This window comes from Nestor notabilis, unplaced genomic scaffold, assembly GCF_000696875.1.
Source record: "Nestor notabilis isolate BGI_N333 unplaced genomic scaffold, ASM69687v1 scaffold15858, whole genome shotgun sequence".
Taxonomy (NCBI): domain Eukaryota; kingdom Metazoa; phylum Chordata; class Aves; order Psittaciformes; family Psittacidae; genus Nestor; species Nestor notabilis.
This window is the reverse complement of record NW_009938862.1, coordinates 1-22,811: the sequence shown is the minus strand read 5'-3', so window position 1 is coordinate 22,811 and position 22,811 is coordinate 1. Positions and strand designations below refer to the sequence as shown.

Genomic DNA, 22,811 nt, shown 5'->3' with positions numbered 1-22,811 from the left:
CTTTCCCTGTGAGGTCAGAAAAGCCACTTCTGCCTGCCCTGTAGAGCACAGAACATACACAACCACTGAAAAATACTATTATTTGAAGGGAATTCAACTTTTCAAGTGTTTCAGAAAGCAGTTACACAGCAAGGGGCCTTATCCTGAATTGCAGGGAAGAAATATGATAAATAAGAGTCCACTCACAAAACAACTTCCCTCACCCTGCCTCCCATCTACACTCTGTGGAAATGCATCTGGGCTTTCCAGAACCATGCCAAGCTAGTCCTGATGTGGCACAACAGAAAAGTCAAAGCATAAAAGAAGTAAAAAAGTACACACAGTACTAGCTGGTGCAGAACTGAGATCACATCTTTGACTGAACTTTCTATACTTTCATTGGTTTCCAAGTCATTCCAACCCAGTTTGCACTGGGTGATGGACATCCTATCTACCTGCTAAACCGTGGGAATAGGTGTTTTGGAATCTCTCCTTATCCAAGGCAAACTTTGCAAGGTGGTGCTGCTGACTTGGTATTTAGTTTGTGGTTTGAGTGCTTGCCCTTTGTTTATTCTGAGTGATACCAGGAAGAATAGCAAGAAGGGTTTATTTTTATGGTGCAGAAAGATGCTCCTGGCATTCCAAAGGGAAGGCCCAAAGGGGTGGTCTAGGACTCCACTGATGACTAGCATTTCATCCATGCTGAGCTCACAGAGTTTGGGAAGGAGAGAGAGATGAACCTAGCAGCAACCACTGCACCCTGGGGCCATTCTTTTTGTTTCCCACCTGGAGTATTGGAGCTTGCTGAATCTGTTGGGTTTGTGCTGGCAGAGAACTCACTGTTAGATAATCTTCCCTGGGCCTTAGGGGATTCATTAGGAGTTCTCAGTGCCACTGCACAAGACAGAAGTTTTTTATGGTGAGTCTTTCCTGCCTTGTTTCTTCCGTCTTAATTTACATCTGCACAAAAGGGTATTCATATTCACCCTTGACAGGCATACAAGAATTGCACAAGATTAAAACCAGCCCACAAACTAAAGTGATGGTTAAGCAAAGTAATCTGTTTGGGTTTTTTCTCTCCTCCTAGGAGAGAGAGAGGATTTATCTTAAAATAACTTGGAAACTTTCTCTTTCCTCGATCTTCCAATGGAACCTGAATTTTCTTAGATCTACTATACCAAATGAGGAACTTTTTACTGTCATCGGTCTTTAATCTTTCTATGTCAATAAAAAGGCCCAAGCCTTCTAAAGGCAGAGAGCAGCTCCCTGAAGCACGAAAAGACTGAAAGATGTGTAGGGATTTCTGCAGCCCACTTTAAGAAGATTCCTAAATTGTTAGACAACAAATATTTACTCTCTCTCTCTCTGACCCTGTAACTGAATCCATGGGAGTGGAATCTTGAATCAAAAGTCTTAATGAAGTGCAAAAACAATTTCGGAGAACGAAAGCAAGATCAGGAATGTTGAGGATTTCCATTCAAGAGCATGGAAGCATGTACAGTACAACCAGTACAGAAAATGCAGGTTTGTCCAAGTTTTCTTCTGTTCCAAGAGGCCACACTAAATAGACTGTATGGTCTGAAAGAAATAGATAATTGTTTCTAATACCGTTTCTGCCACAGGCCTGATGAATGGCTATGATCATGTTTCATTATCCGTGACTCCTTTTCTCCACCTTAGAAGAGAATACAGATCCACAGAAGAAAACCAATGCAAGTCACAACCTTTGAATAAATTTAAACTGCATTTTCCAATAACGAACTTATCACAATATTTCTAGGATTGTCTTTTTCCACTGACCAGAACTTGTTACAAAAAGTGGGAACAACAGAGCAATTCAGGGAGAAATTCCAGTGAATCAATTCTTCTCTGTGATAACCTCACAATGAGACAGCTTCTTTGAGTGCAGTGAAAGGAATAAGAAGTTTTAAGGTGGGCTGAAAGGCAAAGTACTGCATTTGTCTGCACTGACATTACCAAAGTATTTAGGTTCAAACAAGTTGTTCACATAATCAAGATAGCTGAGATCTCAACACAGGCAACTTCCCCAAGACTTTTGCCTGCCTATCAATCAGGTGGCTTTTGTTGTGCAGTTTGCCCTGTGTCACCACAGCTAGAGAAAGAGTTTGAAGTGCATCTACATGAAATAGCCACCATAGTCTCAACAGTATTCTAGAGATACTTAATATTTAAAGACTAGACATAATCATATGGAAGTGGATACACACATACAAATGCTTTCTGTATATAGACAACGTATAGCACTCACCGGCCACCAAACCATGCTTCGTCCAGCCAGGAAAAATCCACCTACTGTGCCTCGGTTGGTTGAGAACATAGCCTGGGAGAAAAGAAAGAAGGAAAGAAATGAAGAAAGATTGAATCATATTTGAAGTACAATAGTCAAGGTATCCACAGACTAGAACAAACAGCTGGAAGGAAGGGATAAAATACATGGGTAAAGTGAAAGAAATAAACAGAGTGGCTAAAAAGAACAAACATGATGAAGAAAACAATACAACTTGAACAATGAGGCCTGTATCTAGGTGTACATTAACCATTCAAGCTCCACTGCTTCACCTTTCATTACAGTGCCAAACATTAAAAAGAAATCAAACCAAAAAAAAAGATCACTGAAATAAATAAAACTGCATATGAGCACTTCATCAGGGCTGCCTTTGATTTCCAGCATCAAAAAAGACTGTAAGTTGCAAGTTCATTAACAGAAAGTGTGCAGCTCTATCTAGCCCCAGCAGATATTGATAAAAATCTGTTTTCTCGTAGAAATATCAGCATTGTACCCACTTCTCTCTAAAGTTCAAGAAAAGAAGCCAACTAAAATTGCCTTTTCACACACTCATTTTGTATTAGTCAAGGGATGGGCTTTAAAAGGAAGCTTTGTCCGGTTTTTGTTAATGACCCTGATCCAAATGATGGATTCTCATTGTCTCTTCTGAGGGACTTTGAACAGGCAAATAAAGAAAGAAGACTTGGGAAAATTAGCTAGTTCTTTTCTTCTTCCTTTCAGAAGAAAGGAAGTAAATACAATAGGTTTACATTTAACTACACACAGCAACCGAGAAATTATTTGTCAAATAAAGAGGACATTGTTGCCAGAAAGGAATTACCCAGCACATAAGTGCCTGATAAGCCATAGATCAGCCCTTTTTTGTCACAGACCTTTAATATGAAGTTCAACTACAGCAACATCCAGACCTTGGTGGCAAAGCCCCAGCTCCCTCCCACAGACAGCAAAGCGTTCAGGTACACTGAGGGCTGCAGAGCTTTTGCTACCTTTTTTGGCATCTACCACCATGATGAAGAGGTAAAGAAAAGGTTGTGTCCTTTTTGTGTAGAGTCTAAATCTTTCGTGCTCCTCAAAACATTGCCATGCTGCTAGAAAGGGATGTTTGCTTTGCAGCTGACTTCTCCGCACTGTGAAATAGACCCCTGCGATGCTCCTGGCAAGCAAAGGATTTCTGAGGCACAATGTCTCCTCTCTGCTTGTTAACGGCCAGGTGTTTGGGTGACCAGGAGAGCTTCCCCAGGGAAATGAAATTTAGTGACATTCCGCTGCTTACAGCTTTGTAGCTCACACTATTTGCCTATCACCTTCAAACACCTCAGCTCTGAGGTTACACCTATAGGACGGTATCTGCCTTTCTCCATCAGCTGTGAAAGCACCATGCTTTGTTTTCGGATTAGGCACAGCGTTTTCCCTTGCAGTCCTCAGCATATTCAGCATTGCCAGGGTGAGGGCAGGAGGCACCAGTCTGTGCATAGATCATGAACAGAGTCATCACCTCACATCAGTTCTCACTGCAGCCCCAGTGCTCTGCAGTGCTAAACCCCATCTACTCACCTGCTTCCTAATAGAGACCCCAGCTGGCCTGATATTTACTGATCTGACCTCTCAGCTCCTTCCCCACACACACCTCACCACTCCACTTTCCCCCTAGTTCCATTCATCCACCTAAATGGATGTCTCCCCAGGTTGCCATCCCCTCTCCAGTAAATACCCACATTTTCCCTACCATGCACTTATCAACTCAGTTAAGCACCAAAATCTTTATACAATTATACAATGTCATTTACTGAGCCATTTTCTCAAGATCCTCTAAACTACCTGCAAATAAAATCAAATAAAATAAAATAAAATAAAAATAAAATAAAATCCCAACCTACCCATAGTCCCACTGCCAGGACTACCAAAAAGTAGATGACAATAACAGAGATGTCTGCAGCATTGTTGATCTTTATGTCGGATTCCATCCTGGCTGCTTCTCTGGCTGTCTTCTTCTCTCCTTATGTGTTTCTTGCAGAGTTCAGGTTAATGATAAACTGTTGTCATCCCCTAAGTCTTATATAATATATAACTTCAGATTCACTTGTCCCCCATGGAACACAAGCATGGGACACAAGTTGAAGCTGCTGCTTTTCCTCAGACGACAATTCCTTCCCAAATATTGCTGCTCGATGTTACAGGTGCTTGCAGATTTCAGAGTTCAACTGCCCTGCCAAAGGTGCTCAGCATTTTAACATCCAGGAGCGGATGTCTGAGAAGGAATGAGGACGGAAAGGAGTGGCTTGGCTGCAATAAACCCGCATATTTACCTCACTGTGTTTGAATACTGGTGTGCTTTTTTTTCTAAGTGGTTGTACCTGTAAGTCTAGTCATGGAAGATGCAGTTCTCTTAGGTGATGATGGCAAGCAATTATCTGTGAGGAGGAGTGACCTGGCATCTGGGGAAAACCCAGGGGTCCAGGAGCTGGAACACCCTCTGTGTCATCTCTCAGCTCGGCAGCGTTACTCCATGGAGAAACAGCCCTGTATTTCTGGGAAGACAACTAGAAGCTGCCTACATCTCTCACATGTATACAAGCAGAGATGCTAGTGAACCACAAGACATAGACCCAGGAGCTTACTGTGCTGAATTTCAGGGTGTTTAGACCGTGGTGTTGGTTCTTTCTATTGTAGCTAATCAGCTTCACATTCAAATAAGTTCAAAGTTCATCAGAGCCTGGGTCTGTTCTCCTTTTATTTGTTCCTCTGACTTCAGAATCAAGCTAAGCAAAATAACTGATCACAAAGATGTGAACGCGCTGATTATAACAGATCTTCACAGCTCTTAATAAAGAAGCTTCCCCAAACGATGCCTGTGATCCTCTGTTTGAGCTAGAAGAGGTCAGAAAAATCCAGGATATTTAGAACAAGAGACACTTCTGAGCTCTGAGAAGATCTGAAAGTTCTATTCTCTGGTTTATACTAGGGAATCATTATTTATTTACAGCTGACTAGGCTGCCTTTTGAAAGCAAAATGTTACCCTGAAGTCACACTGAGCAGAACAAGCAGTACAGTACATGGAAAGCACAACAGGTTTGGCTGATCGTGCAATGGTTATTTCCTTGGGAGCTGAAATGGAGGTCTGGCACTTTGCTCGTTGGCAACGCGTTTTTCTTAGGTAAACTACCCTTTGGTAACTGTGGCTAATAAAAAGCACCAAAGTCTAAGAAGCTATAATAAAGTGTGATTGCTTAAAAGGATAAAATAAAATCTCACTAGTGTTTCAGCATCTAAACTCTTATAAAACAGTCCTGTCCTCTGATAGTTCAGGCATCTCTCCCAAAACACATTCTTCAGTTTGTCCTACAGCGCTGTGAAACGTTAGCTTTAAATCCAACAGAGAAAAAATTAACCCTGGAAGCTGCTGAGCATCCAAAATTCCCATTAGCAGCAACCTTCCCTGCTGTGTATTTCAGTGGAAAATGAAAGACTTATTTACTAACCTTAATTATCAGGAAACAGTTTGCCTAAGATAGGCTGTAGATGGCACTTCTTTACAAAGAGTGGCATAGATTCCTGTGGGTCCTTGCAACTAACAAAAAGGTTGGTTTTCATGAATTCCATTTCTGCATCAGTCTGCAGAGGTCAAGCAAAGAAAACATTAGACAGGAATTTATCCACTATAATTTATCTTGAGTTCTCATCCAGACCTCTGCAAAAAAACAGAGCTCAGAGGCTAAGAAATGCTGCAGTCTCCTGTCCACAGCTCCTACCATGGCCACATCAACATAACTTCAAGGTTTGAAACAACACTGGAGAATCAGTGTCTAAAAAATAATAATCATGCAATTCCTATCTTTATGTACAGTAGAAACATACTTAATTTTGTTTTCTCTCTGAAGGCCACAAACCCAAACTAAACAATCTCTACAAGACTGTTAAAAAAAGGGGAGGCAGCTTTGTCAAGGCCCTTAATTTCTCACCTCCACATCCTCATATCTGCAGTCCAAAGAGAAGCCTTGAAGCATTATACTCAGCAGATTGTTGGTGTAGTAAATTAATCACTTCATTAATCAAATGCACATAAATGGTCTCTGAAAGGTCACCCAAGTTCACAGATTTGAAAAAGGCTGAACCTACCTTTGTATTAAAGCTTTCAAAGATAAACATGAGTAAACCTCCTGATATGAACGGTGAACTTCGCATCAGGAGACAATGATAACCTCTTTTTCTCCCACTCAGCTAGCAGGGTGTTTCAGTGGGTACTCTCATCATCCTGAAGTGTGTGGTCAAACAAGTGAGGGCTTCGATACTAGACAAAATGACAAATAATTTGATATACGAGGAAATTTCTCTACTCTTTCCTGTCAGCCACACCAATGCATTGAAGTAAGAGAGATCTTAATAGGAGTGAGAAAAACAGTTAAAGTAGCATAACACAGTACCTGCAATCCATGCCTGTGACTGCTTCCCTCTGGATCAAGTCTGCTGCCATTTACCTTGTCATGAATATGTCTGTTCATACCTGAAGAGACAAAACAGACAATGGACAAGAGCACAAATACCTACAGAATGGTGTACTAACTTGTTCAAAATCACACTCCAGATTACTGATGAAGACCAGAGTTATGTCATGGATTTGCACACCCAAATTCGTGAGGGCTGACAGAGGCACCACTGTCTGATGGGGCACAGGGCAGTACATGAACTGCATAGAAGCTGCAATTGCTCTGTTGTCGTTACAAAATGGGGCTGTAGAATAGAAAATCTGAGAATTACAGCCCTTGCTGCTCCCTTAGCCTGAGTCTCTTAAAAATGTGTAAGTTTCCTCCCGAAGATGGCAAATGATAAAACAAATAGTAAAACAACCAAACTACAGACAAAGAGAAAGATGCATTATGATGCAAACTACCTCCCACAGGGCAACTCCTCTAATCTTGTCTCTGACATTTCTCCAAATTTCTTTCTAAAGCAAGCAGATTTCTTCTGGGGGTGCTCTTCAGAAATGTTAATTTATACACAGGAGCCTCTGCACAGTTAATAAAGGAGAAAACCAGACAAAAAAATAGCAGTTATTTTACTTGCAGAAGGCTATACACTACCTCAGTAAAGGCTGTCCCCTCCTTTACTGGTTTCCTAGCTATGCAGCATGAAGTTAGTGAGAACAGAGATCATATTTGCAAGTGGACAAAATACCAATTCAAAGGCTTGCAGCAAAGTTTTCCTAAAATGGTCCTAATAATAGAGGACAGCAGTTAGAGTGGGAGACAGGAGAATTATTTAACAACTTTGTTTTGATGCCACAAGACCTTTTTCTCTTTGTGCATCCTTGCTTAAGTGAGCAAAAACTTGGGTCTTATTCGGAGAATTAGTCACAGAAGGATGACAAAAATGTTGGAAACTAAAAAGCAGAATCCATGGGAGAGAAATTACTGAAAGGAAAAAAGATCCAAACTCCAGTAGATATGATGTAGATAGAAGAAATTACCAGTAGGAAAACAGGTGCCTTTCTAAAAGGTTATCAGAGAGAAAGCAATGTCATTCTATTCTTATTCACTTAGAAGATCAGATCAAGAAACATGAGAAAAACCACGTATTTATCAACAGACAAAAAAGATAACATTCTCTAGACTAATTATATAATTAGTATTTCTATGGAGGAGAAATACCAGAGGACATAAAAATAGGTTCACATGCACCATAACTGAAGCAAGGAAATATATTCAGTTCTTCAGCAACTGGTTAAACTATCTCTGTGTGATTACTAAGTACACCCAGCCCTGCAGTATCTAAGCATTGCCAATGTTATAAAAAGAACAGTTCAAGGACTGTACTCTTCCTACAAGATAGGCTAAGACAGCAAATAAAGTAACTCGGATTTATTTCTGTTTTATTGATGTTTTAGTCATTTGTATAATTCATGAGATTAATAGGGTAGGATTAATGGGAAGAGATGGGTTTGAAATCTCCACTGCGACTAACTTGAACAGCAGATTAAAAACTACTCCCCAAAACCAATGCAGACTGGCACTAGATTGAGCAACCTGACTGAGGGGCAGATTGTTCCCCACAAGCAGTTTCTCATTAAAACGTGATTATTACCTCATAGGCTGCATAACACACAACATATTTCTTATCTTCATGATCTAATCCACCAGATGTGTATGTTAGAGGCTCACTAATCCTTCTCGGGAGCTTTCTACCTTTCCACTAAAACAATGTTGCCAGAAAAATATTTTGGTAGAGGCTGATACATGGTGATTTGCCACCTCTACTACAGCTAAAATTAAATCATAGAAGGAATTATCCAGAGTGGCTGCATAATCATGATCACAACTCCCACAAATATTCTGGTATTTCAGGGATGCTTTAGGGAAAATAATACCTCCACTGCATAAAACACAGGAGAGAAATGAACTGGAGGTGAGCTGGTCATGTCCCTTCTGCTGAAATAATTCTCCAGTCTTTCAGGGGAGCTAATGAAAACCCTGGTTGCTCCTACTCTATTTTGCTCAAAATAAATGTAATCACTCTAAAACAACACATTGCCTCAGCCCTTGTGGGTGTTTTGATTGCCCTGCAATAATAAGCAGCAACAAATATATCATTATTATGATTGTTTATTGTATTTGACAGGTTAATTTGATTAAAAAAATCTAAGTGGAGGAGGGAAAAGATCATAATCTGCTGATGTAATAGTCTAACATATATGTCAAAATTGTTCTACAGGATCCCAGAGGGTCTTCAGTTAAGGGCACTGGTTTGCACGGTGTTTGGTTGGAAAATAACTAAGGACAAGAATCTGAATAATACTGTACAAAATGCAATACGAAGCTTCTGGAAAAACAGTAAGAGCAGAAAATATTGTTGGAGAGAACCCAGGAAAAACATTCCTTAAGGAATCTGGGCTGAGAATATTTGCATTTGGCACAAACACTTTTTTGCTATTGGAGCAATAAACTGATCAGAAACAGGGAACAGTGAGACATGGGAATCCCATGTCAGGATAACACTGAAAAAGCTAACAAACAAATGAAAAAGCCCCAGTCAACAACAAAAGAGACCATAAACAGATTGCAGTTGGGAAAAAAGAGAGAAATGGAAATTAACATGAAGAGTGTACAAAATAAACTAATATTATCTGGAAACAAAAAACCTGATAAAGTACTAGATACATTTGTGCAGAGGTATCTTTTGGTCAGACTGAGTTCTCACAGAACCTAGAACGGAATAAAGGACCCAAATGTTATCTGGTATGAAATGGAGATCCCTTCTGAAGGGGACTGATCTGGCAACTTAGAAAATCTCAAAACAAAAAAATATTTGTTCTATAAAAGTTCAATAAAGTGTCAATCTTCTAAATCTACGTTCCGCTAACTTCTGAAGTTACTGAAGAACTACTACATTTGACGTTAAGGCAGAAGCCTGCATCTATTTCCATCTAGCCTAGTTTGTATCTAAAAAAGTCTGTAAAACTTTACTAACAGATCCAAAAAGTCTAGTCATGAGCTATGTATCCTGAACTAAAGGAACACATGATACAAACCAGTGACATATTTCCTTACTTTAGTTATCATTGAGGGTGAGACATGGATAGAAATTGAAAACTTTATTTATGTTATTGTTTTACGATATGGTTTTGGTAGCATATTCTTTTTATTCCGATCATAATTTTCATGACCATCCATATATGATTTAAGCTACATCTGGTCATGACGTTTAAAGTGAATTTGGCGAACAGTCAGATTCAAGTAGCTAAATACATTGTTTAAAATACTTCATGAAGCCTTCTGATACTGTGCAAAGTATGAGCCACTTCGTGACTGACAGTGTCAGCAAAACTTTGTGATGACTAAAACTAAAACCTCAATATACATGAATGTTATCATTTTATTTGCACTGCCAAAATAGATGTGAAGATTTATAGAATGAATTTAATAATAGATATTAATCATTTAGATCTCCCCCATAAGCAGCCTTCGGATAGATTTTAATTGTTATCTTGTCGAAAGCTGAGCATTCTAGAAGGATTTTTAATTTGTGGAGCTCACAGATTAATAGCTTTATACATTAGATCTATGTTATTTCAGTCTGTAGTATATATGTTTACCATACACATCCTGTGTATTTTATGTGAGGATTTCCCCGTGTATATCAGAACCCCAGTGCATGATGACAAGGTGACACACAGATGGGTGCGGCTATTTTCAGGACTATGAGATATAAACTTTTTAGGAGTGTTCGATTATACCAGCAAATAAACCCCCCCACACATACTTGATCTTTACAGGTGCTGTGCAATTTGTTTCCTCACGTTGTGATGTGAAGAGCTAAACTAGAGTGACAGACAAACTGATAATTAAACATAATAGTCTTTTTACAGTAAGGAAACTCTTCAAACTGCCCATAGTCTTGCTAAAACAAATCAGCTGTCCTGATTTTGACATTGCCAAATTCCTCAGGGAGACAGGTTACTGATGTCCTAGACATCACGTTTAAAACTGCTGAGAGCACTTTTAATTTGAAGCAGTGCTTAAAGCAGAGGCACCAGTCAAGAAGACATTAGCATTCCCAATGTTATCGATCCCTTTGTTAAAGGGAACCCAGCTGCAGATTACCATTTAAGAATGCACTACTCAGGCACAAGAAGGAAAATATTTAGGAATACACTAGCTTCAAAAGCCTTATCTTTCCTGTTATCAGACAAGTCAAAACACCAGGAAGCCTGACTAACTGGATGGGCGGGTATTCCCCAAACCAATATAGAATGTAGGGAATACAGGGGGTGAAAGTGATACTCAGTTATGGATGGTCTCCAGCAGCAGAAATGGTCTTCAGGGAGAAAACCTCCCAGAGCTGTTGTGTGCATTCCTGAAACAGCTATCCCAGGATCAGCATAATGTAACTAAAGTAATCAGCATTGTAACCTTCCTTCTTTCTCCTCAATGGTCTCAGACTATTGTTCCAGGATTTGATAAAAATTAACTTTTCTACCAAAAATAGTGATTAGAGTAATATTTTTCATTCATCCAATCCACTGCACAATCTGTAGCTGAAATCTAGAATTCGTGTTTAGTATCATATGCCAAATGATTCCGTTCAACAGTGTTAAATGGAAACACTAACTCGTCCTTGTACAGGCTAGTTATGCCAATACTGAGAGGCGTGGAGAAGAACTCCTGGAATACTTTTCCTATTGGTTTCATGGGGATTCGGTATCTCCAGTTTTCCTCTTTAAAGCCAGAGAAGGATACTACTAACAGGAGGGGAAAATCAGTAAGAGCTCTTTTCAGCAGCAAGATATATCAAATTCACCTATTTTTCAAGTCATACTGCTGAAAGAAACTTCTTGGGCTTTGATAGTTTCTGACAGACTGTTGAGCTGCCAGAAAGCTCTGGGCAGCACGACCTGTAATGGATACAAAGAACAGATTACAACTAAATCAAATTTATTCAGCAGCTACACTTACTCTATTACTTACACTTGTGGTAATAATTTCTGCACTTTTTCCCCACTTCCTCGCTACATTACCCCAGTATGTAAAATCTGTATGTGATAATCTATCAGAAATAAGGATCATTGAATAAAGCTTTTGACAGCCTAGGACATACTAAAGGTTGTTAATGTGAACTGGTGGTAACTGGACAAGGAAGCTAAGCATTAATGACAGGTTCTCTATACGTTTGTACAGTAAGAGAAGGTGGTTAGCTTGGAATTACCCTTTACTGTCACATGACTTCAGGTGTGGAACTTCTGTGACTCAGGTGCAGTTGCACATCATAGCAAAGGGTGCGTAAAATCTGGAAGATACTTTTTAGTGTCAGTTAAGAAGTTTCATATCATGAGGACATTGCTTATGGAAACAGTTGAGGACTGTAAGACTTACCTATGTAAATCAGGTTGAGTACTGAAGACACCCCAGATAAGAATGTAGCTTCCACTGATCGCATCCAGAGGGACGACATAGCAGTGGAATACAAGCTCACAATCTACTCTGAAAGATTAGTCCTGGAGAGCAAAAATCTCTTCTAACTCCTCAAATGTCGGTGATCCTCCTTCAAACTCATGCAAAAGAAGTGTAAATGTTTTGGGAACATCATGCAAAGATCACTGATAGAATGAGCGATTCACATTCCAGAACACTCTGGAATTCCACTGCCCCCCAGAGGGACAATTAGAGTTTGAGTTCCCATTTGTGCTCCCAGATAAAATTTGAACTGAATACTTCAGAGAATAAGCAAACTGCTCATTTACAAAAAAAATCAAATTCAAAGACTGTGCAGATGAGGCCCTTAGGTTGTCAGGAGACACGGCATGTGTGTGAATAAGAACGTATGTTTGCTGGAAACCTGTAGATTTGTAACTTTTGGGGATTCTTTCCACATCTAAAAACATTTTTACATTAGTGTCACTTCAAAAAATTCCAAGATATTTCCTGCATATCAGTAATAGGAGTTTCTATAAGACAGCTGAATCACCAAACTAGGAAACACCTAAAAAGCTGTTTTTACACATTCATTCATTAGAAATGACCTCACTTGGCTGAAGTAGTATTTAAAATGTACCCTTCTTCTCAGAGATCACAATGGATAGATAATACTAATCGTGTTGTACAATCACAGGACACTAAACTGATTAAGAGTGGCTATTATTTTACTACTTGTTAACATTTCCTTAAGAGTCCAGAACAACTGGCAAAAATAGAAAGGAGACTCATTTTACTGTGTAAGAGTCTCTTCATCAGGATCAGATGCTTCAGAGAATCCGAACACAGGGTGCCTCAGACCATGTCAGAACTGACGTGACCCTTATGAGCACATCACTGTCAAATAAAAGCCATTAAGACATACTTGTTCACCATTTTGGGGGCAGAAGAGCACAACTTTCATTGTCAGAGGTGACAACAGTAAAGCTAACACCCTACAGTTACACTAAGGAAGCCTGTTACTAATACATGTGCATCCACTACAATGGCCAAGAAATTTCCACATGGCAGGTGTCACCTCCAAAATTATGATGGAGGTTTTAAGTCCCAAACTGCCTGAAAATAGAGCAACTGGCTGTCCCCGGTTCCAAGGCCTCCCTGCTCACTGCTCCATGCTGGTTGCTGCTTTGCCAGACAAGTACTGGGCTCCCCACCAAATGGCATAAATGTCTCTCCCATTCTAAAATCCTGCTTCCACTGGTAGTTTCTGTACACCTGCAGAACAGTCCTGGACTCTGGATGCTTCTGTTAGACCAAGGCGTTGTTTAGATTGAGAAATTCAAGCCCTTCAGGCTTGATTTGCATGTCTTGTCAGCATCTGCAAAAAGGCCAAGTAGTGCTGCCTTCTCCCGCTGCTGCACCTTCCCTTTTGTCATTTTTTCACTAGATGTATTCTCTGATGAGCAGGATCTTGAGGTCCCAGCAATGGGAGTCTGCAGGCATCTCTCTTGCTAGCTTCCAAATTAAAAGAGCAGCCTGTAGGACAGCTGCTAGGAACTTCCAGGCTGATTTTTGCTACAGCCTGGCAAATTGTGTTTGAATGGTAGATCAAAAATGGCACAGTATCCAAGCACTCATGAAGCACAAGTGTCCTCACAGTAGCCCAGTGTTTTCCTTGACACTGCACCTGGAAGAAGCTCATCTCAAAGAATAAATTTCTCCACAATGTTGCACATTATACAATGTGTCCTGATTTCTTACTTTGTCATAGAATCAAGAGGAAAACATGGATACCAGGACACGACACATTTGAGGACATCCTTTTGTATGTTGTGCTAACAGCTAGCACAAATACTTCACCTGTGCTCTCTCAGATAATTACAGCTGTGATCCTGCTCACATGCCTGGGGCACATCTGATTCGAGCTGCTAGTGATCCAGCCTTATCCCAGACAGGAGGGGTAATTCCTCCTTATGACATCAAGGCAGAATTTTATGAGACTTTGACCAACTTGCTGCTGTAGTTTCAATTTCTGCTACTGTAATTGGCTCACAATGCACTGTGGAACAGAGGAATTTCCCTTATTTGAAGAGGAACAAGTCCAGGGGACAAAAAAGGTGACGGGGAACAGCTGCTGCAGATTTACCAAAAGAACATTTTGCCTGATAAACCTGCCTGGCTTCTACAATAAAATACTTAGCTCTGTGGATGAAGTAGCAGGCTTTTGACATGATCTCCCACAGCATGATTATAGCCGAACTGGCAGGGTATGGACTGGATGGGAGAGCTTAAATGGTGGGGGAAAAACTGGCTGCACCATCAGACTCAAAGCTTTTACAAGACTAAGTGAAAGCTGGTTATAAGTTACATCAAGTTCAATACTATTTAGTGTCTCCATCAGTGACCTGGCCCTTGACAATAGGACAGAACGTACCTTCATCAAGTTTGCAGATGACATCAAATGCAAGAGACCAATTAATGTGCTGGAGGTCAGGGCTGCCATGCAGAGAGACCTCAAAAAGCTACAGGAATGGGCCAACAAGAACCTTGTGCAATTCAGCACATGCAAATGTAAGACCTGCACCTGGGACAGAATAAGTTCATGAAATAGGCTAAAGGATGCTGGTGGAAAGCAAATTCAACGTGTGGCAGCAATGGCAACATTTCTTTGCAATGGTGAGCGCTAAGTGCGTACAGGGCTGCATTAGCAAGAGCACAGCTAAGCAGGCTGATGGATGTGAACCCTGCTTTACACTTGTGAGGCAGCACCTCGAGCACTGCATCCAGTTTTTGGCCTTTCATCACCAAAGTGATACTGATAAACTAGGGAGAATAGTGAAAGGTCACTAAAATAATTTAGTGCTTAGATCGCATGACACATGAAGAGAAGCTGACAGACTGGGTTTGTTTAGCCTCAAGGAGAGAAATTTTGGGAGGAGAATCCAATTGGCATCGTCAAATATCCAAAGGGCAGTTACATGGAAGACAGCCACTCTTGTCTGAGGTAACACAGTGCAAGGACAAGAAGCAATGGTCACAGATTGCAGCAGGAGAAATTGCAATTGGATATGGTGCGGTGGGTTCAGTGTAAGTGGTTAAGCCTGGAAATAGGTTGCCCAGAAAGACAGAGAAATCTCTGTTCTTGAAGGTTTTCAGAACCCGATTGGACAAGGCCCTGAGCAATCTGATCTAACTTTGAAGTTAGCCCTGCCCTTCATGGTCTCTGGAGGCCTGTTTCAAACTAAATGATGTTATCAGGAGATCTCTTGACACCGTTCCTGTTCTTCAAAGCCATCTTGCTGGTGGCAAACACAAGGCCATCTTGCTGGTTTGACAAGCTCATCTCTGCATTCAGGTACACTCTCATAGGTTCACAAACCAGTTTTGACGCACATTCTCACAATTACAGCACTAAAACAGTCAGTGGTGTCATATACTCATTTCTTAGTACTCTCTGCTGATCCTTGAGGCTATTATCAGGCAAAGTCCCATAAAATCCTGGAGAAAGCAGGGTACACTTCAGTGCCACTACTTCATTGTGACTTATCTGAACAGAAACTGCATGTGAGCTAACAAACTATATTAGGGCTGTGGGGGCAAAGTCTGGAAGCTCCTAATCACTATTTGTTCAGTTCTTACATAAACCTCTCTTTGGAGTTGCAGGAATGGTGCCTGAATAAAGGCTGAGTAAAGCTGACAATGGACTCCACCAGCTGCCTGACACTGATTTACATTAACCTGCTGGTGTATGACTTGGAGCCCGAGGCTACATAAGCCAGTATCTCATCACTATGGAGAAATCAGCACTTTTTTTCCCTTCAGACAGCACTGTCAATTCTCCTCTCAAATGCAGAAGAATAGTTCAAAATCAGTGGAACAGCTGAGAATAAAGAGCAGTAATGACTATGACTTCCCTTTGACTTCTTGATCCCAAACCTGAACAAGGGTAACCACAAGGTATCAACAATAACAAAGGTCAGCCTTGGGATCCTGACTGTCTGTGGTCCTGGGCAGCACTTAAGAGTGGCAACTGTTAAGAACAGTCCAAAACTGAGCCAGATTCACATCCATCCTCACTTTCTTTTTTTGCTAGAAATACCTCCTAGAATACAAGCCCAATGGAAATGTGGCACCAAGTGCCTATGTAGCTGCAGTGGATTCTTCACAAGAAGTTTCCAGGTGTTTTGCAGGATTAGTATGAAAAAAGTAATAAATCAAATGTAGTGACTAGAAGGAGAAGGACGAAGAGGAAGAAAACAGCTGCTAGATTTTAAAAGCAAAGTGCAGTTGACCAAAACACATGCACACACACACAAAAAAAAAAGCTATCTATAACTACATTTGGTGTTAAAGTCATTGTGAGTTAGCTAATCATAATGGAATACACACATTAAATCCAGATAAGTCAAGATTAAAATTACTAAGATATTAAAACTTAAAACAACAGAAAATATTTCACTATGTCCTTTTCCCACTTCTAATTTTTATTTTCATATTCCACACAGATCCCTTGGAAAATGTAAACCTGATCTTTCTTTGCTTGGCAAAGGCTTGCCTTTAACGTGATTCATAATATATGATAACATGAGTAGGATAAACAGGTGCTCACTAGATTATCAATACAAGAGAAGAAAACACACCCAGTTCTGCATTCTCATTACTCTGGCCATGCTTAGAGCTTCGTGAGTCGTAACTCCTCATTCCACCTTTTCACTCTCCAGTTATGTCATTTCCATTAGCTGGGAGACTGCAAGGCTATTTCATGGAGGTTTCTAAGGGAGAAGTACATGTTAACAGCTAATATTTGCTTTTTTTATGAATTATGTTTCTAAGGTTTAATGGCTTATGTTTCCTTGGCAACAAACACATCATGTGCTTTTTAATCAGGTTTGCATATGGGCTGTGTACAGGACCGTGCCAGAGACAAGGTTTCTAAAACATTATGAATTCAGACGAGTGGATCTACCCTTTGACAAAGCAAAGGACCACACTGGTGATTTGGCAGAAGAGCCAGAGCCTTCCCTTGTCTTTATAAAACTGCTCAAACTGCAACCTCCTGCTTTTAGTATCTGTAAAGTTCATACTGCACATAAGACAGTGATCAGTCCTTACTAAAGCAAAGACTATCCTCACTTATTTTACAGCAGTATAATGTCATTAACTTCTTGGTTATCCACTTAAATATTCTACAATGAAGAAACACCGGAATTCAATTTGGCCAGTAAGGTTGTAGTGTGGTTTATCCTGAAGAAATCTTGGAGAAGAAACAAGCTGTTTGTTTTGTTCCATATTTTTCTACAGAACAGCTTGTTACAGGAAATAGGCTGCAGCCTTTTTCAGAACTTGAACATGTTTTGTGAAATCTTCTAAAGATCACAGGAGGGTATCCCACATCCACAGAAAACAGAGCTCTTACACGACATAAACCATACTGATGAAAAAACAGGCTTCTGATAAATATGCACAGGCAGAACTAACTCTTATGACTGAAGTCAGCAGAGATTATTAAAGTGCCACTTTTAAGTGCCTCTAGCATTCTGTTTCATAACAAACATAAAAGCTCTATGTTCAAATATGAAAAGAAAAAGATTAACTAGGAGTTTGTCAGAAAATTATGGTTATTGGTTTGAATGATCCCATAATGCTATTTTGAGGCTGTAATTGTATATACTTTCAGGTTTCCTCTTCATAAAAAGAAATAATCTTATGTTATGGCTTTCCTATTAAAACTTTCCATAGACCTTCTTGTGAATTAAATACTTACTTCTAAGTTCTGTATTCTGGTATATAAACAACTACTGCTTTCTCCTTTCACTCCATTAATAGTTTCAAACTTCCTTTGCAGAGTACCAATCCTGGCAGAGAGAAGAGAACCTGAGTTGCAGGATTTTCCAACCCCAGTGGGGCTTGAATTGGGATAGTTTTAGCAATGGGAGATGAAGGCTGTTGGTCACAAAAGGATGTGGATGCCTGCCCCTTTGACAGGCACTGACCAGAAACTCATTGCATGTGTTGTTTACAAAACACTCATAAACCAGTCACTCACTGATTGGGCAATGACTTTATATCTCTTTAGGACTTACAATGAAAGTGAAAGGCAGAGAATTCCACTCTCCTATCATACACAAACCAGTGCCTTCTGATTCTGTTACACGTTCCAGAAAAGCCTCATTCTACAATCAGATCGCCTCACTTGCAGGTATTCACACCAGCTCTGGGATTTCACACAATCACTGTTTGTTCACCACAAAAAAATGAAGGGTTTTTTTTAATCAAGAGGATACATGAATGTCTCTCTGTGGAACAAGGCATACAAGTGGAAAGAAAGAAGCATGGAAGAACTGTCTGCCTCCCCAGAAGACTAAACTTGTGATTATATAGCTGGAAAAAACAGAAACAAACCTTGTGCCAGCACTGGTCTTCAGCAGTGACTGAAGGTGGGAAATGATGTTGAAAAGGTCACTTTCATTCATTTTACTTGATGATGTCCCTGGAAATAAGTAATGTCATTAACACCATATAAATCTTGGCTGACTCCAACCTTCATAACACTACAAAACCAGCAACAGCCAAAAGAGGGTGGAACACTGAGCCTCTAACACAAAGCGCCAGGTAATTCAGTTGTTTATATTCTTAGATTGTCATTCACACAGTATCTGATGTAAGTAGTAAAGAGTACAATCACGTGATCCATAGGCACCTTCAAACATTTATGGGTAAGTAATCCACCCAGTGCTCAGAGGTAAGGGAGGCTGACATCCACTGGCATCAGTACCAAAAACAAGAGGAAGGAGAACTCAGTGGAGCTAGAGCTGGCTTCAGACATGCAGTAAGTAACAAGACCTTATGAACAAAGGTGAAGTTAAGTGTGATTTAGCAGTCAGCTTATACAGACTCCTGTCCTACTGAGTCTGCTTGTGAGTCAGGGAGAGAAGAGACGAACAGAAGCGTGCTGATGATCTGCTGCATGGTGATGTGAGAGTTAGGCTTGTCTCTAGAGTTTCTATGGAAAGCAACTAGATGAAATTTCCAGTGCTCCAAAATCTACAGCCTGAGGAGGGAAACACTGATGCAGTTCCAGAGACATCCACTCACACAATATGGAGAGACTCACTAAATAAAAAAACACCTTCCTTTTCTAGTTTGGAAGTCAGTTTTGGTGCTATAAAACTGCAGAGAGCAAGACAGGTTCTCTGGATGATGCTGCACACATCTCACTGATGGTCTTGGAATGTTCCTCAGGGGAGATACCACAGATCCCTTCTTTCTCCTCCACATCTTATCTCTTGGTTTTTGATTTATGTTCCAGAAAGAGAAACTTTTCCCATTGTTACAATTGGTATTCATCTGTTTGGCTTGTTTATCTAAAGCAGAAGCTTCAGAAAGAAACTATTCCAAACATAGAAAAAGAGTGCTCCATTGTTCCACCTGAACCCAGAAACACAATGAAAGGATTATTAAACACATGGAAACAAGATCTAATGGATAGGGAAGAAGAAAGAAAGAGGAAGCAGAACCAAAATATACAATAGAACAATTAGTATGAGAGACATCTCTACAAATCACAGTGAACAGAACTGAAATTAATAAATAAGGTGTGTACTGAACCACTACAGGTGGCATAGAGAAGAAAAGATGACAGCAAAACTGCTGCATCAGGTGAGTTTGTGTAAACAGAGAACCTTGTTTAACTCTTCTCCTTTGCACAGTCACATCACATCAGCCTAGATCACAGAGTCAGGACTCCCCAGCTGCTGCTGCACCAATCTGAGCACAACTGAGTATCAAGAATGGCAAAATGAAACTGCCTCTGCTTGCCACTTCAAAAGATGTAATAGAATTATTCTCAAAACCAACATCAACACTGTACAACAGAGCATGACTAAAGTGTAGACAAAGCAACTTCTACAACCTTGCAAACCGGTACGTCAGGCCCAGTTTCACCAGTGAATGTTGCCATCAAACCGGTGGAAAGAACTCATTGTTCCCAGTTTAACAAAGCGGCCAAGGCATAGGAACTTTCTGCTTTAGAACAGAATCGCTCTCTTCATCAGGGACACAAAGGTAGAAAGCATGAGGCAGTCATGAATAACCAGCTGCAATGCTCATTTTCCAGGAACTGAGAAGTAAATTGATTTCCATATGACTCAGCTGCTCAAATCAATGCCAACCCTCCCTTCTCCCTGCACACACACACAAGACACTTTTTTTCTTCTACGATAACAAGTATTATTACTATTAGAAGTTCTGCTGACCTGAAAAGGTGAAATATAACCCCCGTTCTTAAAAAGGGAAAAAAGGAAGACCCAGGGAACTATAGGCCACTCAGTCTCACAACTCAGTGCCCCGCAAGATCATGGAGCTCCTGGAAACTATGCTAAGGCATACAGACAATAAGGGGGTGATTGGTGACAGCCAGCATGGCTTCACTAGTAGCAAATTGTGCCTGACCAATTTGGTGGCCTTCTATATGGGGCTATGGCATTGGTGGATAGGGGAAGAGCGACTGATGTCACCTGCCTGGACTTGTGCAAGGCATCTGACACTGCCCTCCATGGCATCCTTGTCTCTAAATCCTGGAGAGGCATGGATTTGACAGATGGACTGCTTGGATAAGAAATTGGCTGGATGGTCACACTCAAAGAGTTATGGTCAACAGCTCAATATCCAAGTGGAGACCAGTGACAAGTGGCGCTCCTTAGGGGTCAGTATTCAGACTGGCGCTGTTTAATGTCCTTGTTGGCGACACGGAAAGTAGGATCGAGTGCACCCTCAGCAAGTTTGCCGATGACAGCAAACTCTGTGGTGCCCAGAGAAGCTGTGGCTGCCCCATCCCTGGGTTGGACAGGGCTTGAAGCAACCTGCTCTAGTGGAAGGTGTCCCTGCCCATGGCAGGGGGTTGGAACTGGATGAGCTTTAAGGTCCCTTCCAATGCAAACCATTCTACAATTATCTCAAAATTTAAGAAGAATCATACTGTGCTTAACATGGTATAAATATGTTTTTCAGGGGAAAACTACCTGGAAAGATTTTCTGCCTGTTATTTTATCCAATGAAAAAATTGTCATTGTTTTTTGTGAATCTGGTCACAAAAAAATTGTGATGCAACAATTTCGTGTTAATGTTCTTCATCTATAGGAAAATGGTTGTAAAATTTGATGCTAATTTCCCATTTGAATCATGTCTATCAAAACAACATCACATCCCTATGTTTACAGTCCTAGAAGGTAAAGAACATATGAAAACATCATTTCCCTGGGATATGGCACTGCCCAAAGTTACAGCAACATAATGCAAAAGGTCACTGAGGTCACTTTAAGTAGATTCCTAATGAAAATTTAAAATTGTCAATTGACTACATATTAAATTATTAATAACTTTCTGAGAAAATGATTTGAAGCAGCAAGAGCACATGCATTCATTCACAATGACAGTGAGTAGCTCCATATCAGTTCAAAAGTAGTAAAAAGGAACTAAAGCCCATAGTGCAGAGACTTGCACCTGTGAGTTACAGTCCTTGAAGGCTCTAGATGGTATGTAAGCCATAAAGATACCAACAGCCAGAACACTCTGAGGATGAAAGCACACACATCAGCAGTGGAATGCGCATGGTCATTCAGAGAGAAGCACTTTTTCTGCCTTTATTTGCCTATATAATATGACGGGCTGGCAGCATTTTTATTTTAAAAAACACCTCCAAGTAAATCCTGTTTATTAAATGACTACCAATGGCAGCTTCAGGTATTGCTGCTCATGCAAACGAAGTAACACCACGGAACACGATAAACACCTAAAGTTTTGCCTCTGGACTCCACATAATTTCTTAAACTGCACATCCAGCTCAGTTAATCCTACTCAAAGGTAGTTTCTAGTGACTGCTAAGGTGAACTGTAGCTATTTGTTCACACAAATCATGAATTTTGGACACAGTTCCTAACACTCACAGATTTGTTTCCCCATATTCTCAATACTCAGGGCAGAATCAGTGCTGCCAAGCAGTACTGAGCTGTTTAGTTTCAAAAAAGCACAAAAACACCCACACAGATGATCAATGTACTTAGAAAACATCAATGATTACTTAGTTACCATCGATGGAAGAGACCTTAACAACTGTTCTTTTTCCTTAGCAATAAAGAACAGCCAAAGCAAATCCAAAGTCTTTACTTCCCACCATCTTGTCATTTTAAAAATGTTCAACCCCTAAAATCCAGTCTGTGCTTTGGTTGTTGAACATTGTTCTGACTCCCGGCCTTAAACCAAAGAGCACTTGGCAAGGTTACTGTATAATTAAGTTGAACACCCTGACAACATAGCACCTTATCAAGCACAGGAATTTCAAGTAGCTTAACAGTAACATACAATCCAAAAGGTGATGTATTTTAAGAAATTAGTTATTGAAGGCCATGTCAAGAGCATGTCAAGCTTGCATGTGAACAACTGAAGATACTTATCTCAAAATAATAACAGTCCCAAAGGGCACAGAATTGCTTAGATTGCAGGTATGCAGGGGCAAGGTGCTCTGACTTTACATCCTTTTTATAAAGGCACTGTACTAAGTGCCTTTATCTTATTTATACAAGCATAAATAAATATAATTATAAATAAATAAATATAGTGAAGC

General features: G+C 40.3%; 1 protein-coding gene across 1 annotated transcript in view; it reads right to left on the bottom strand.

Annotated features, from left to right (window-relative positions):
- The window catches only part of SLC5A1 (solute carrier family 5 (sodium/glucose cotransporter), member 1), a 26,149-nt gene extending 21,898 nt beyond the window's left edge, over positions 1-4,251 (bottom strand). Inside the window, exons 1-2 of the mRNA XM_010019573.1 lie at positions 4,165-4,251; positions 2,249-2,320 (exon numbers count right to left, since the gene is read on the bottom strand). Coding sequence (XP_010017875.1) covers positions 2,249-2,320; positions 4,165-4,251 — 159 coding nt within the window. The remainder of the gene's footprint in view (positions 1-2,248; positions 2,321-4,164) is intronic.
- Between the last annotated feature and the right edge of the window lie 18,560 nt (positions 4,252-22,811).